General features: G+C 42.1%; 1 protein-coding gene across 8 annotated transcripts in view; it reads right to left on the bottom strand.

Moving 5' to 3' along the window:
• The window catches only part of nrxn2b (neurexin 2b), a 749,542-nt gene that overhangs the window by 353,761 nt on the left and 378,122 nt on the right, over positions 1 to 17,659 (bottom strand). For all 8 annotated transcript variants that reach the window (XM_086165979.1, XM_086165985.1, XM_086165983.1 and 5 more), the window contains 3 exons: positions 12,408 to 12,527; positions 10,206 to 10,587; positions 8,189 to 8,379 (listed from right to left, as the gene is read on the bottom strand). In XM_086165979.1, coding sequence (XP_086022105.1) covers positions 8,189 to 8,379; positions 10,206 to 10,587; positions 12,408 to 12,527 — 693 coding nt within the window. The remainder of the gene's footprint in view (positions 1 to 8,188; positions 8,380 to 10,205; positions 10,588 to 12,407; positions 12,528 to 17,659) is intronic.

Below are 17,659 nucleotides of genomic sequence, written 5' to 3'. Positions count from 1 at the left end.
TATTTGACTCCGTAAATCAAGATGAGCATCTTAGGTATGAGATTCTTGATATTTCCTCTCCATACAAACCCTGGCTGTCGTAGAGTGATGCTATTTCAATGCTCTGTATTTGTCAACGTAGGCAGTATTGACAATAAAGTTTATTTTGACTTTGACTGCCTCAGTGTTTTCTCCAAGGACGTGACTCCACCTGGATGCATTTGTTAATGTGCATCCATCCATAATTCTATCCTTAAATGCGACTGATTAGCATTCCCTTTATATCCCCTGCCATTCAGTACTCTTGATAGCATACATTAAGAGAAGCATTCAAATTGAACTATTGGTCAATCATAGCACTCATCACTATGACACCCCCCAAAATAAAAAGCTATATTACGAGTAACAAAAATGGTCATGCATCAAGCGATATTCATAACACGAAATTTAAAAAAAGGAAGTGGCCATTTGATGAACTCCATGCTGGGACAGCCTGACCTGAGCTTCACTGCTTGTAGCCTCCAGAGCAGAAACCACTGTGTGACAGTCGGGGAGAGACAATGGCTAGACCCAGTGTTGTACCTGATGTGCGCAGAGGTATGTAAAGGTTTTGGCATTCGCTGCCGGGATTAGTGGTAATCTCAGCGCGGTTTGTCAGACACCAATATTAACTGGGTAAAAGGGGGGGGGGGGGGCAACAGGATGATCACACGGCTAATCTCAAATTTTACCACTGGCATGAGCAAAGCTCATTAAAATGCATATACCTGTTTGTTGTTTTCTCAGCCTCACCATCCCTTGCCAAAGTCTTTCCTCTGTATTGTGCCCACTTTGTTCTGCTTTTGTTTGAAAAAAATAACAACAAACCAATGTCATCTCTCTACACATGTATGCCTCATTAGGATACGTCTTCAGAAGGAGGCGACAGGTACAGGCGGGATTGTATGCCAAATTGTTCCGCCCTGTCTCACCACCACCATAATCTATATGGAAATATTTTACTGCTGTTTTATCTATTCTGCATTGCTACATTTCACATTGAACCATTTACCATCACGGTACAACTTTACCCTGAACCAGGGGTCAGCAACCTGCAGCTCTTTGATGCCTCTGATGCGGCTCCCTGTGGCTTTTGAAAGTAATTAATCAGTAATTAAAATGTATGTTATTTTAGTTCCTTCATTTTTATATTGTTAATTTAAATTTGAAGATTATGGCACTCTTGTAACATCTTAATAAGCGACTACACGCACCAGTAAAAGGATGTGAGCACACAGAGAGGGGACAGTATTTTTGGTTTGCTGACGGTGGACCTTTTTTTTTTTTCATAATATTTCAAATAGATATTGAGTATTTCTCTTAGAAGTGATCATCAAACCAACGCTTTTTTTTGGAGTTCAAAATGTTTTGTTGCATGCAGAAATGTGATTTCGTTTTCTCTGCAGTTGTTCATTGATTTAAAAAAATGCGACAGAGCGGACTTTACTGTTAATTAGCACTCTCTTATTATTATTATTATTTCGTTAATTTCAAGTCACAGTGGGACGCATCATGAGATGCATCTTCTGGACTCATCTGTATGTCCGGTTCATGCAGAGAAATTGACAATTAAGCTGACTTTGACTTTAAGTCGCACTTCATATTTCTGCATCACAGTTTAACGCTACTTAAAATTATTACTATTTGATATTAGTTGCATGTAGATTAAACTGATCTGTGTTGCAAATTGATAAATACATGTAAATGTATCGAGCACAATGCAAAGTATAAAGATGACATTGTTTTCCCCGTCTGTACTATTACACAAAAAAATAAAATAAAATAAAATAAAAAATAAAAATAAATAAATAAATTGTATATATATATATATATATATATATATATATATATATATATATATATATATATATATATATATATATATATATATATATATATATATATCAAATATGCATGACCACAATTAATTAAAAGACATCTATCCTGCTTTTCCTGCACTCAGCTCAGATCCCAGCTGTCACTGGGCTTGAGGGAGGTCTTACCCTAGACTGGTCGGGGCCATATATAGCAAAATTAAAGCACTCGCTCCTCAATTCATACACAATATTGTGACATACAGCCCTTTACTCACTATACACACGTCTGGACAATTTAGGATCTCCAACAAACCTCTTTTGAGCTGTGGCTGGAAACCCGCAGAAAACCCATGTAGACACGGGGAAAACATCCACATAGAAAGGCATCCAACCCGGACTTTCATCGAGAAGCAAGAGCTAACCATTGCACCGCCATGGCGCTCCAACGCCACAGTTACCTGATATATTATTGTCAATGTAATTATCGTACTTTGGGAAAAGGGAGGGGAAAATCCTTTGTCCCCCACAAACCATTCTGGGGAGACACATTGCGTGTTATCACGATCTTCGCAAACGCTGGTTTCAAACGCTGCAATGAACAGCCACTCTTACAACATGAGAACCCTTTTTTCCTTCTTTATATGCGTTTGCATTCTGCAGTTAAGTCTGACAGCATTGTGCACTTTACGCATGTTCATGTATTGTAATTTCCGGACTATTGAGTGCACCAAATTATAAGCCAAACTGTGTAAAAATAACTAAATAAGTACATATGTCCATATTTTGGCCACACTTGTCTACAAGACACAGGTGTCCTAAGTTTTTACTTTAATTAAATACATACCAGCAACATCCACAAATATGTACTGGAAATGCTTTTTTTTTTCCAAACAGTGGCTGAAACACTGCTGATGAAAAAGATTAATAATTAATAACACAAGGAAAAGTCCATCCATCCATCCATTTTCTATCCCCGCTTTGTCCTACTCCAGCTGATCGCTATCTTGGGCTTCCTCCTGCACACTAAAAGCATTAAGGTTGTCTTCTTCTGTGTTGGAATTGAACGGCCTCAGAATTTCACGGTAATTTCCTTGGTCCGATGTGACAAAGCTAAATGTTTTGGTGGCGTGAAGCTCAGTAGCCCAAAAAAATCCATCCATTAGACACATCATTGTTTAAGCCAGTGTTCAAAGCTTGTCAAAAAAGTAACAGCTTATAGTCCGGAAGTTATGATAGTTGCTAGTGGATATTCTTAACCCGCATGATTAGTGTGTGTTTCAGAAACTGTTTGAGGGCCTGCGAAGGTCTTTCTGACTTCACCGTGACTTTTCAAACTAGTTAGAAGGCCCTCTCTCACTACAAGTTAATTAAAAAGGACACGTACAGTGACCTGAGAACAAAATGACCTCAACAAGAAAGGCAACTAGTGCTGTTGGGAAAAACAAATCAGCTCAAAGTTGGCGATAGAAAGTCCAAGGCTATTTCTTTTCTATTGGATTGGGTACATTTACATTTTGGCATCATGTGAGGATATAGATATAATATAATGTACACACAATATAATGTAGATGTTCTAAAGCAGGAATTACTAATACCAATTGAGGCCTTGATCACACGAGCATGTCATTACTCATTGGTAGAAGTGTCAGAATTTGGGATTGAAAAAGCATTTGTCTCTGGTTTGGTATAAAATATATATTTCTTAAAAAATATATAAACCGGAGATGAGCAGTACTTGTCCAAACACAAGTCTGCTCACATTTGGCGATATCAAATGAACCGCGACTTTCTGCAGCATCGGTCGAAACAGGAAAGTAGACATACTGTCAGTACTGGGGCGCGAGGGCTGTCTAGCAACGAAACAGGAGTCTTTCTCACACAAATGAAAACTCGACATGAACACCTGTCTCTTGCCAATATGCCCGTCAATGCAGAGGTGACAGTTTACAGCCTTTGGCGTGTAAGGGTTCGTCCAGCTGCCATCCACACTTGTCTTACATTGACTTTCCAAGTGGAATTTGATCACCGGATTTGTTTTTTTTTTTTATCAGCATCTCCTTTTTAAACATTAAAATAGCTTGGACTTGGTCATCTTTCTTGTGGGGCTGAAGCAGATCTTTGGATTGATTTAGAAAACTCCTCAATCCTTGCAAGGCTGGAATCACAACGTATCTGTTGAAGTGGCTATTGACACCACACGGCATTACTGTGCCATGTAGATCCAATGAACTCTCATTCAAGCTCAATGGCACGTTTAGACGGACGGATCATTCTGTCCATCCGCCGCATGCTGTTTAGTTCGATATGTTTTCACAGACCTCGTTGATGCGAAGACGAGGGGGAAGAGTTGCACAGTATGCTCAAGCGCAACCAGCAAAAGGAACAAAGAAAAAGAAGACAAACGTGGCATCGATATAACCGGGGAGGCAGCACAGACCACAGCCATCAACAGCACTTTTTTTTTTTTTTTTGTGCCTCTTTCCTAGAGTGTACATCGTCGATGGCTCCTCCACCACCGCTGTGTTTCTTATTGTCTGATTTGGAACTCTGAACTCTACACTGCCCTCCGATGGATGTATCTCTTCACAACTATTGCAACATAAACCACGCCTGGAAAGTCTGAATGTTGACGTTTGACACGGATGTACCAATTGACATTTGAAACATGAGGATAAATGAGCTCTTAGTTTTTTCACACCTTGATGTGTTGCTCGGGAATGTTCCTGCTGCGGGACTTGTATTATCTTAGCTTATCTTTTAGGCTTACGCAAGAGTCAGGCAGTCGGCACCTCTTATCAATGCCTTTGATTGGTTCTGACCTTGAGTACAAATGCATGGGTAGGATTTTAGGATGTTCTGATCTCTCCACTTCCCCTCCCTATGGAACTGACCCGAATCATTTGAGATGTTCTTCATTCCCATTCATCCTCACATTCAGCGTTGACGTACCTTTGTGTATTCTCATCTTCCGCTATTTTTTTTTTATATCTGGCACATTTTGTAGAAAATCACGACAGGAGACATATCCCCTGTTTAGTGTATTATCAAAATGTCTTCTTCTGAGACGAGTGTTACGGAACGAAATCCACTCAGAGCAGTCTTCGGGGACAGTGTGATGTTCTCTTACCATACTTTAACTGACAAAGAGTGAAGCATTGAAGGTTTTTTTTTGCCGGTCCAAGAGAAACAAAGAGAAGGAAGACAGAGAGCACAAAATCCATTTTCTCTGGGCAATTACAAAAAGATGCAGCTTAGAGAATTGTCTTTTTTTTTTGTCTTTCCCCTTTTCAAGGCGGTTGTAGGCAGGAATAGTGTTAGAACAGATACTTTGAGCAGGATTGCTTCTGGTTGCTATTTCTTCCGTGTCTGATTTGCAGGAGTTGGTGTGCAGATACTGTCAGGCAGGCATACATGTGTGTCTTTGTTTACAGAGATGTCAGAGGAAAGAAGATTCCTTCTGCTGCATTTGGGAGAATATAGGTTTATGTAATTGTCAAGAGATTTGCTTTAACTACACACGTGTTTAGGTTTGGCGCTTTGCTTTTGTGTTTGTGACACGATGGTGTTTGAGTGGAGCACAATATTCTGGCAGGGGAATTGTCCCGGCACAAGTACAGAGCACGGTTTGAATGTCCAATTAGTCAGGGGAATTGAGCGCAGAGACGTCTTCCCACCTCTAAAGTCCTATGAAGCGAGATTTGCAACTATTATTCCTTCCACTTGCACCCAAATACATCAGGCACGATCCTTTGTCTGCAAAAATGATATATATTTATATTCAGATAAAGGAACGGAAACCTGAAAATATATACTTAACTGTAGTGAGCAAATTATTTATCGAGTTCATGGTGGGTTGCTGCCATGCCTTCATCATTAATTGGCTGGTGAATTGAGTAGAGGAAGAAACAAACAAACAGAAAAGTATCTAATTTACTAAAAGAATAGTCCGCTTCTTATCTCAGGCTGCTCTCTTCAGGGGTCGCCACAGCCAAACATCTGTCTCCATCTAACACAATCCTCTGCATCGTCTTCTTCAGCACCAACTAGCTTCATGTCCTTTTTCATTCCATCCATAAACCTTCTCTCTGTTCTTCCTCTGGACCTCCTCCCTGGCTCTGGCTGTTCCATCCTCAGCATCCTTCCAACCATATCTGAACAATCCCCACACCCGACAGTCCAAAACATCTCTGTCATTATAGCAGTATCATAGTTAGGAAAAAAAAAACAAAAAACAAGTGATTCTTTACTGTACGGCAAGGAGACGATAGCTGAGAGAAGCACATTACTTTTGTGAGACACAAACAGAACAAGGCTGACAATAGGACATGAGTCTCTGTCTTTCTGTAAGAACTTTCAGGAGTGCTACAAACTGGACCTTAGTTACCCGAACTGTTTTAGTTCCTAATCTCAGGCAGGGTCTTTTTATCAGACCACAGGAACTCGTATGCTGCAGGTGCTCTGGGATTGGTACCTCAACATTTAAAACAAACTATTGCTGGCTATTGTGAGCTCTTTTCTTTTGACTTGTGACAAAATGGACAAAAAGGTCCAAGCTCATCTGGCCTGGGATGCCGAGAGGGAATTAAATTAAGCTGAACAGTTCTTTGAATTGTGTTTGAACCTTTCAGACAGAAAGCGACAATTGCCAATCACCAGCCGGATCGCGGCGCTGTAGATGGAATACCTCTCTGATTGTCTTTTAATGACAATCACATTTAACGTAGGAATTGACTGACAACTGCTTTGACCAAACTCTTGAAAGACGAAAATCTCCCAAACAGACAAAAACCCTCTTCATCACAGACGTCAGTCATTTTACTATACCGTCAGAAAACTGTTTCAAAGAGCGCGGATGCACAGGAGTCTCATTTTATCTATAGTCACTCCATTTCTATAATGAATACATTTTAAATCATTGCCTGCTACTCCAAGAACCACTAGAGCAGGATGTGAATGCAGTCTAATTACAGTCTCCTCTATCGCCACTACGGTTTCATGAAATTACCAACTCTGGAACAACAGCATTGCTCCTCCAAAACATGCACGAATCATTAGCTGTGGGTATCCTAACCTTCACTTCCTTTTTTGTAATAAAACATTGGGGGAGCGCTTGTTGACTAAATGCATTACCTACAAAATCATTCAAAAGTATGGATCTCTTTATTCCCATTGTCTGCAGATCTTGAATGCGTCGACCATATTCATTATCCTTGTCCGCAATTGGGTCTAATGACTGGCCCCATCCTTGTATACCCGTTTCATATTTGCAAATAAATTGCACTTCACCTACTCTGTGGGATTACACACCAAAATAAAAACAAATGTATTCATTTCATCCCCCATAACTTGCAGTGCCTGTTGATCTTTTGGCTCCTGTAAGGTCTGTTGACCCTGGAGACCCAACCTGTGGTCCTAACAACTACACAAGAACACTTCAAATTTGGAATGTGCTGCAGGCCAAATTGAAAGGATTTACTTAGAGCCAATCATGACGGTGTTATCAAAACTCTGCACCTATCGGGACATTTCATCACTCACCTGGAACACTTGCGTGTATTTCTGTTTTCTTTATATTCAATTCTATCATGCCTTCCCAGTCCGGGAAACCTCTTGAAAGCATCCAAATAGCACATCGGGATATCTCACATAACCCCAAATTACCTGAACCACAAGCACCATCTTCCCCACTGATCGCAGGCACCAGTTTACCCTTAAGTGCAGAGTAACCAACCTATTATTTCTAGATGATTTGCTGGAAAGCAATGTTTCGAAAGCCAAATTAGATGGGTCTCCATCAAATGATAGTCGTCCACTTGTGGGCAAAAGTCAAGTGTTCCAAAACCAACGTTTTTTTTTTTTTTTTTTTGGTTTTTCCCCACAGCAGAAAGGTAAACAGAACAAAGTGGCATTGAGGGATTAAGTGATAAGCTCTTAGTGTTTTAGGTAGGATTACGTTTCAGCTGGGTCCAATGGAAGGAAGTAATAATAGGATACAGAGTGTTAAAAGTATTGCTCTGCCATTGGTCTTTAAAGCAGACATGTCTTTAAAGCACGGGGAGCTGTCCACCAAGGTGATCAAGAGGGGTTTGGACACAAGCCTGGTTTTCTTAAAAGTTTCTTCTCCTCCTCCATCCACTGCTTGGAAAGCCCAAGGAGTATTGGCAACCTATTTCTGCTGTTTTATTTTCTCTGCTCATCCTGGATTCTTTGACTAAACATTTCAAGAAAATCAACAAAGAAAGGGTTTCCAAGTGACAGCGGAACTCTAAATGCCGATGGCTCTTTGTGTCACCCTCCATTTACACTCAAAGTTATCTCCTCTGGAACATCACTGAGCACTTTGTATTTCTTACCTTTGAGGTCCAGGTTGCGGGCTCCATTGGAGTGCTGAGTAACGGTGCGTGAGTCAATCTTGAGTGTATGTACATTATTGACATCCCGGGACACAACCACGTTATGCCACTGGTTGTCATTGAGTGGCTTGTCTGAGTTGCCCTTCATTAGTGATGGTCCATTGCCAAGGTCAAAGACGTAGTGAACATACCTGGAGATATTGTGGTAAAAAGAAAAAGGGTCAACAGAAAGGAGGCAGCTGAGTCAATGTTTCTGTGAAGGAAACAGAATTCATCTCTGCACATCAGTTAGTTTGGAAAAAAAAAAAAAAGAACAGTACAAATGTTATAATCATAGTTGTGCACATTTGGCCACAACATGTTCTACGAGTGCAGAAACATCGTGAGTATAAAGACCACAATGTACAATTCTGCAAGCAGGTAAAAAAAAGAAATAAAAAACTTGATGTGTAGCGCGATTGATACATGAATTCATTAATGAAGAGATAGAAAAATGTAGGCATATTTGTCATAATTAACTGAAGGCTCTGAAATCCAGCCGTGAAAACAGGAATTTTAAAAATTGCCACAAGGCCACCAACAACTAAGACCAACAAACATATTTGGTTAATTTTTAACTTTTTAACTTTCTAGCATTTATTTCAAGTAATCACTTTATTGTAGCAAGATCTAAGTTCTCCAGTTCCTGGAGGAGCCCTGAAAAAATAGAGCTGTCTCTGCTGACAGATGTTGTGCCCCAAGTGACATCTTTAGGATTCTGCTCCATTTAGGACTTCCATTGGTCCGTAAAAGCCAGGCTTGGATATCAATATTATTGCTGAGCCTTGTTCGTCTTTCATTCATGGCTTGACGACGTGCGTTTTTTTCATTAGTCGCACAAACAACCTAAGCAGCCGCTGAAACAAACTCATGTAAACATCATGGGATGACATGCTGACAGTCAACACTGCTAAACCTTTTTTTTATGCCGCCTGTATATTTCTCATATGTCTAAGATTATACTTTCATCTGTCTATTACCAGCACATCATAATGCACACGGAGACCTGAAGCGCAAATATCTTCAGTCAGTGGTTTGACAAGTAAATATAGAAACCTGCTTTTGTCTACAAGCCCCTTTTTTCCCTGAGGCAAACAAGGTGGCACAGTTCCTTCCGTCACACAATTATATGGTCGCCTTTTGTATTTCGGGTAAAGGCTATTGCGGCTGTTTCATTCAAGCTATCTTTTTTTTTTCCACCTCAATCCCAAATCCTTTATAGGGGGCTCTTGTCTTTGTGTGGCAGAGGTAGTTGAGGCTTTTTTGTGTTCCGAACGGCGCTGAATATAGGGCAAAAGGGAAGGGAGATACACAAGGCAGAGGGCCTCTTTGTGTCTGAACTTTATGGGTGATAAAGTTTCTTTTTTTCTTTCTCAGCTTTGTGCGAGCTTCACTTTATTTCATGAAAAGGAGAAGGAGGGAGGGTTGGGGGGGTGCGTTGGTTTTCAAAATTAGCCATTGAAAATCATCACTTCGTGGACCGTAGCCCACATGCTGGGGAAATATGTACGCCAAAAATAAAATTAATTAAAAAAATAAACAAGACCTTTCGTCTTTCAGTTCAATGGAATGATTATGATGACGCACATAAGACATTAATGTATCTTTTTAACACCGAGTTCTGATTCATGGCTGCATCTCATGACTCCCCGCTTTATTTCCAGAGATTGCTTTGTCTTGGACATGGAGTCTGAAGTCTCCTTTGCCACATAGTTTGTAAGGAATTGATAATTTACTGGTGTTTTTTACTTTTTTCTATTTTAATTTTTTTTTTTTTTTTTTTTTTTTTTTTTTTATGATTTAGCTGCTGATAGGAACAACCAAATTCTTTGCAAAGAACACAAAAAACCTGGTTGAAAATAATTATCGTTTATGCTCGCTTGATAAAAGCATGGCTCTTTGACCACCTGCTTCCCTTTGTTTGTATCTTTACAAGAAAAGACTTCAAGATATATGTCAATGTCTTTTAAACACTCACCCTTTCACCAGCTCCACAACAATGAAGTCACTGCCATCTCCGGAGTTAAAGAGCATTAGACCATCAGGCGTTGTGGTTTTAAACTGGAAGAACAGGTGCATGGAGGCGTATGCTTGCAGCGTGGCTAGCGCTAGATAACTGCCTTTCGTTCGAAACGTCACCGGATCCGCTATGATGTGACGCATGCCGAAGCGGGCGTTCAGCTCGCAGTAGGAGATGTCCCCATTTTTGCACTGGTCTAGGTAGGGCACCCCGTTGAAGAACAACCCCTGCAGATGTCCAATGAAGTTTGAAGGCACCACGGATATGAAGCGGCGCTCGGTCATGATGCCCGTTTCGATATTATGGAACTCGAGACGCGTGTGGGCACCGGTCATTTGGCCTGAAATAGAGGACACGGAAAAGCATCAATCCACAATCTTATGTACTGTATGTACTTATGAACATCTGACCAAAAACGTACACAATCCATCCATTCATCTATTTATTTATCTGGGTTAGTGGTGGCTCAGTCTGTTTTCACTTGGCTCGGCTCCTCGGAGATGAAAACACGACCGACCCAACTTTCATGCATCCATCCATCCATCCATCCATGCTATTACTGATTGGGTGTATCGTGGACAATTCCACTTGTTTTTGACCTCTGTGTCAACTGGGAGCCAGTGAAAGTATTAAAAATGTCCCACATGGATGAATTTGGGAACCCGAGATCACAGCTGCAGTATGTCCTATTGTTTGTTCCTGTGCTCGCTGCACCAAAATGAAATTGAATAGTTGAAGTGGCTTCACTCCCGGAATGAGTCCCTTCATTTCACTGCATTTGCATTAATCATATTTACCTTCCTACTACCGGGGATTTTGGGCGAAGCGTGACTAATCAAAAAATTTTGAGCACCGTTTTCTCTCCACTTAAGTGGCTCTTCATTGAACCACACATCATTCGTTGGAGACATTGGCTGCCAGATGGCTTCTATTTAATTCGTAACTTATCCAAGTCTTTTTCGCTGTCTTTTGTTTTGTTTTCCCAAAAAGCATGACTTCAGCCTTGCCTAAAGGCAGACAAAGCTTGTTATCGGGGAGTCATTTCCTCTTAAAGACTAAGCTCTCAGGTAGATTCTCTCTCAATACGTGTAGCATTTCAAACAAAATCAGCGCATCGGGAGGACGTCTGTAGATCGAAGAGGAAGCCGTGGAGTCATATTTGTACGGCAAGGACGCTAATGGTCCGAACATACTTTGCTGTGGAACTACATAATTACAGTTACAAAAGGCTTTGTCCAAAAGAGATAGGACTAACCAAGGCTTTTTGGGAATTCTGTGGATATTTTTGCTGCACACATAGCGAGGTCTTGATGAGGGTGTCATCTTATTGTGGGGATTTTCCAAGCGTGGAGTAAGACATACGTGTATTGACCACCGAAAAGCTTGTCACTGCACTGCATACAGTGTTTTTTTTTTTTTTTTTTCTGGTATCTGCCGGTGGATGCAGAGTAATGAGCTTCATATGCCAAATAAGTTGTCTTCACTTTGGCCTTCTTGCCAGCCCTGCATGGAGTCCCCACACGTCCCCATTCACGCTTTTAATTTAGTTTTTTTTTTTCCAACCGAGCTGAATTTCACAGGGGTCGATTCTTGCTTCTGGCCTCTCTGTGCACCATCTCTTTCATTCATCAAGCGCACACCTTCCAATGGCTTTCCTTATCCTTTGCCCTATCATTCTGCCCGAGGCCACGATTCTCCGAGCTTCTGTGACTCGGCGCATCTTTTGCCCTTTCGTCCTTCTGTCTCTGCTTTCTTTGACGCCAAGAGAAGCTGTATCCCTATTCCTTGTGTTCGGCTTTTCACTCAAAGTCGGCGTATGCTTGAATAACCTCTTCCTCTCCGATGGCCAGGGAGGATTTAATTGATTTCAGCTCCATGCGGAGATGCCGCGGTGGCGGCTGCTGTTATCACCTTTTCGACTTAAAGTGAGACGAACTTTGAAAAGTGTTTGCTTGCGATAGAACCGTACCCAGAGTTGAGTCGCTTACAACTAACTTGAACTCTAAACCCGCAAAAAATATCCATATTTGTCACAATACACAATGTGTCTTTAATTTAATTTTTTTTTGCAAACACATTTAATTGAATTTCCATGGGTATCCGGACGGGATAGTAGAACTGGACCTTGTATCACAGGGACATATATAGAGAACAACCCACCTTCCACTGTGACATTATCCACCGACAGCTGCAGGCTCTTTCCTCTCCGCACCACCTTCACTGTATGCCACTCGTTATCGTTCAGCTTCTGCCCGGCAAACAGGGTCTCAGGTCCTTTGCCTGTAGCAGTGGTGAAATTTGCAAAAAAAATAATAAAAGAAGAGGAAGAAGAAGAAAAAGTCACAAATAGCGCAGTGGGAATAGTGCGTCTGTGCTGACTCAATCGCCCACACAGTTTTGGTACAGTTGGTGACAGAGCTACTAGAGAAAACCTGCATGTTTGTGAGGCACGTTCACGCTATGAAATTTTCCCCCAGATAGCACAAATAGAGAGGCATCAAGTATATTCCCTGATGGACTGTAATATCAATCTTGCAGGTCCGCAGCAGGATTTCATCTAAGAAAAGTGGGACAAATATGCTGTCAGCAGCAGGGGGATGGGGGGGGGGCAGATCGGAGCAGGCAGCCAATGACAACCGGAAACGGTGGGTTACCATTGTTGTTCACTTCTCGAGGAGCTTTTCATGTCGCATACAAGATCCCGGCAACTCGAACAGCAAAGGGAACAGTCGAGTCAAAACCTCAATGCCTCATCTATCAAACTGATGTATTCCACAATTCTGCTCCTCTGCACCAGATACCTTTCCCTGCTCAGGTCTCTTGCTGTTTTCAAGCCTTTGCCAACAAACTTGTCAGTCATAAGTAATGGAGGAGCCGTTGGTAGAGGGACAATAAAGAAACGCACCAATGACAATGCCTTATTGGATAAAACCCAGGGAAAAGAAAAAACGTTTGAGTTCTTCGAGGATAGCATGATGACTCAGCCCTTTCATCTGGACCCCAGTCCCTGGTTTGGTGCCCACATGAGCCCCTCAGTGTGGGGTTCCCCCTGTGTCTGGAGCTTCTTCAGCCGTCCCAAAACAAGGAGCAGGTTAATACGTTACCATAATTGGAGACACTGTGAGTGACTTGTGTGAATGGTTATATGGTTGTCTGTCTGTCTGTAGGGATTCTTTAATGCAGGGGTCCCAGACCCCTGGTGTTGTTGGATAAATAAAATCTTTCTTGGAAAAATTATAGATTGTTTTTTCTTTTTTTTTTTTATGGTTTTTGACCTTCCAGATCTCATTTTGAAAAGCAACTGTTTCCACTTTTGCCTTACTCCTGTACTTAACTCTGTCGTGCCATTGCACACATCAGCCACCACAAGCTAGCCCTCCGAGCTAGCTCAAAAGAATGAGCCAGAAACAAAAGTCGCTGGATTGCTTTTTCAGAAGGAAACAAGCAAATAATGAGACCGCAGAAGCATTGCAGGCTGCCAGCAACAAGAAAGCTGCATTTAAAATAAAATAAGGATTCCTACCTAAGTTACGGGTTTTTCGCAACAGGTGATACAGAAACTCCGCACCCATGATGCATTTTTTGCAGTGAATGGCTAGCTAATGAAGGGATGAAACCCTCAAAATTGCTTTATAACGAATTGATATTGTAGTGCAAATTTTTTGTAATTGCCGAATAGAGAGTGTAATCGATGGATTCAGATTTAATACTTTGAACTGAAAAATTGAATTATTTGAAATCTCGGGTCTCTAACTGCTCTGTGAAATGTTTTCAAACTGGTCCCTGGTAAAAAAAAAAAAAAAAAAAAAAAAAAAAAAAAAAGGTTGGTTGCATGGAAAAGTAAGCCAATGAGATGGAACTGTCCTCTTCTTAAGTTGTTTGTGAAATTACAAAAGTCTAGAGGAAGAAAATATCATCAATTGGCGATCCTTCTTGCAAGGAACACAAAAAGCTCCCAGGAGAACTGAGTTTCTATTTACTCCTGTTCCATGTTTTTTTTTTTCTTTTTTTTTTTTTTTTTAATGATATTGTTGCTTTTGTTTTGGGGACTCTTTTTTTTTCTTCTTCAGCCACACAAAATTGGACTGGGACCCTTTATGATCACACCATATGTGAAATAAAATTGAAAAAAAAGAAATAACTGTTCACTGTAAAGGGAGAATGTAAACTGCTGCAAGCAGTCTGGTTGAAAGCCATTCAAATAGAGACGGGAGGACGGAGGAGAAAATATGAAAGATTTAAAAGAGGAAAGGAACCTTAAAGAGTCACAAAAGCAGCGCCAGCTGGCTGATGTAAGATCGTAAAAGTCAGAAGAGTGGAGCGCATTGGAGAATGAATGGAACTGACTGTGCTTTAGACACAGTTGGTGTAATATTTATTGCATGAGAGCGAGGACGACCGATTTGGCCTTTACACCGCTAATGACATATGTTGCTCTTGCCGAACCGACCAAGCATGAAGAAGCCACCCGCCCGGGCTGGCCAGCAAGAAAGTATAGAGTTCCAGTCAGTCCTTGGGAACTGACCAGATGGGTGAATGAGGTCTCTACATGTGGCCCTGAGGTCTATCCCTGAGATTGGTCAATGGACCAATGACAGCTGAGTAGTTCTTATCTCATTGGGCGTTGGGGTCCACTAATCTAAAAATCCCTTGCATACAGTAAAAAAATGATTGGCTTTTTCAAATGGTGTTGCAGTGGTTAGCACTCCCACCTCACGGCAAGAAGGTCCATGGTCCGATTCCGACAGGGGTGCTTTGAGGACATACCACATGCAGGAGACCCAAAATTGCCCAAATGAAAGAGTGAATGGTTCTTTGTCCCTATTTGACCCGGGGGGGAGAGGATCAACTCCACATGTTGCCCTGTGTTTAACTAGTCAACCCACAATTCTCCTGGTGACATCCGGGAAAGAGGGTAGGCAGTATCAGTGAATGAAGAAAGGGAAACCATAGGCAATACCGACAAAGACAGTAGGATAAACATCGTTTGAAATGTGGGATGAAATTAGTTGCATAACTCAAAATGAGCTCTCCTGTTTTGATGGCCCGCTTCTCACAAATGCTGCCAAAATTGCGGAACCATTTCATATATGGAGTTAAAATCTGCTTCCAGATGTTGCCGAAAATCAGACATGAAGTGACTTCGAGCTATTTGAGGTGCCCTAAATCGTGGCCCGTGGACCTGTCTCTTGAAATTAGACTTCCAATGAGCTCAGAGGAACTATATTTTCTTCGGGGGGAATGCAAGAGCAGCATTGCGGTGTCAACATCTTGTGCATTGTTCTGCAAAGATGAAATTGAACATTCAAAACTGTCAAAAAAAAATTTTTTTTGATGTTTTTTTTTTCTTCCTGGAGTGCCACAATGAGTAAAAGGACACCCAGAAAACTGAGCAAGTACCCAAGCTGAGGGTGTCAACCTGAGAGACCTGTAAGGCAGCTACATGTACAAAGAGTGCAGAGTCTTGCTAAGAAATTCATTCTTTTATTATCTACACTACTCTTATCTACATCATCTGCACACAGTTGAGCAAGTGAATGTTGTCTGTCTTTGTATGTGGCCCTGTGATTGTCTGGCGACCAGTCCAGGGTGTATCCCGCCTCTTCCCGGATGACAGCTGGGATAGTCTCCAACATCCCCCCTGATCCTGAGTGCTGGATAAGAGGTAGAAGATGGATGGATGGATGGATGGATATCTAATTTATTTAGAAGAATTTAAAGGAAACAAACATTGATGAAGATGAAGCAGGGCCTGTGGTAGCACCGCTGCTCTGTCACTTTTATCCAGTAGACTCTCATACGAGTTAGAGATAGTCAGGGTTTGCGGGGGGGATCTTCAGCGACACTATCAGCACGTTGTTGATGAAAAAAATGGGCAATATTTCCAGGCTGTTTGCATAAAGCGCCAGCTGTCTTCCCTGACGGATGCCCTCGTGTTTTCGCCTTTGATTAATGCAAATCAGATTGAGGGAACACGGGCCACCGGCCAGTGGCTGCGGCTCGTCCGCCATCGGTGTTTATCTCGTCTGAAATCCAGACCGCGTCTGTTTCTCGTCACCCGGCGACAAAGATGATGGCTGCATTTTCTCTGCGGCAATCAGGGAAACGTAAGATGTTTGTGTTTTCCGAATGTGGAGAGGAGGCGCGGAGGCCTTCGCGGATCGGTTGATGAAAGTCCGAGTGCTTGTGACTGTTCCATGTTCATCAAGAGCACCTAGACTCTGTTAGCTGACTGAACAAAGAGTGTCGATGTCTCAGAATCACCCTGGGCCAGAGTTTGGCGGCTCCTGCGGTGCTCCCCTCCCGCCCCCAGGCCATCAGGATGTTGATGAGCATGCCAAAATTTGATGCTGGCCAGAGGGCCCCGGAGCGAGCCGGAGAGCAGCCATTACCACCGGCCAATGTAATGGGCAAAACAAACAGTGACACACACTGAGAGGGCCGCGGGCACTTCGCGACAAGTCTGCAGCAGGTGCAATAAATGCCAACGGGAGCGGCGGTGATTCATGTGCACACTGCGACCACGGCCCCCGATGTAACCTAACGGGTCGCGGGTGGCCAGAAGAGGTGTCTGAAAATGGAGTTTGCACTGAGGGATCGCCAACCAGCAATTCTTCAGTTCGAATCCTTTGGTTTCCCAAACCATCATAGGGGGTCTCAAGGGAAAGTGGAACTGTGACTCCATTCATTCACCGTTAATCCTACACTTGTCTTTGGCAGGAGAAGCGCTTCAGCCCCCAACCTGTCGCCAGCCAATCACAGGGCCATTTATAGAGACATACAACTATCCAACCCCTAATTCCCTCATCTAGACAATCCAGGGTCTCCTGTGAACATCCTGCATGTGTTTGGACTTTGTGAGGAAACATGAAGAACCCCAGGAAGACACAGCGGAGAACATGGAGACTCCACATAGAGACGCCCCCTGCTGGGACTGAACCTGAGACCTTCTTGTTTTGAAGCAGAAAGTCTAACCATCCCGATTCAACTTGTAAAATATTAAGCTATTCTGAATATTTCTGGATTGGCAATGGGGAGCAGATTGAAGCCAACAAGGAAAAGCAATGGGGAGTCATATAAGTATTACTTTATATTCATATCTCACAACACTGTATGCAAGATCTGCGTATCAATGCATTCTCCAGGGTTGTGCCAGGTGTATATTTATATAAATATTCATTTTCTATACACCTGAGCAATTCAACCTCCCCCAGGTAGATGAGGATCATCTGCGTTAGACCCGCATTCTAATTTTTCCGCTTTTCTTGTACGTGATGTTTTTCTTCTCATACTGAGCAGGAAACCAAATCTTGTCGGAACCTACGCTGTAAAGACACTGAGTTCCTACAACCTTTTCGGGTCCTGGGCCTTATTTTGTGCATTGGGGGCCTTGTTCAGAGTCCTAGCTCTGA

This window comes from Fistularia commersonii, chromosome 19, assembly GCF_037954325.1.
Source record: "Fistularia commersonii isolate RoL2024-O1a breed Wild chromosome 19, RoL_Fcom_v1.0, whole genome shotgun sequence".
In the NCBI taxonomy this organism is placed as follows: Eukaryota; Metazoa; Chordata; class Actinopteri; order Syngnathiformes; family Fistulariidae; genus Fistularia; species Fistularia commersonii.
The sequence above is the reverse complement of the archived record's forward strand: the minus strand, read 5'-3'. Positions and strand labels throughout refer to the sequence as shown.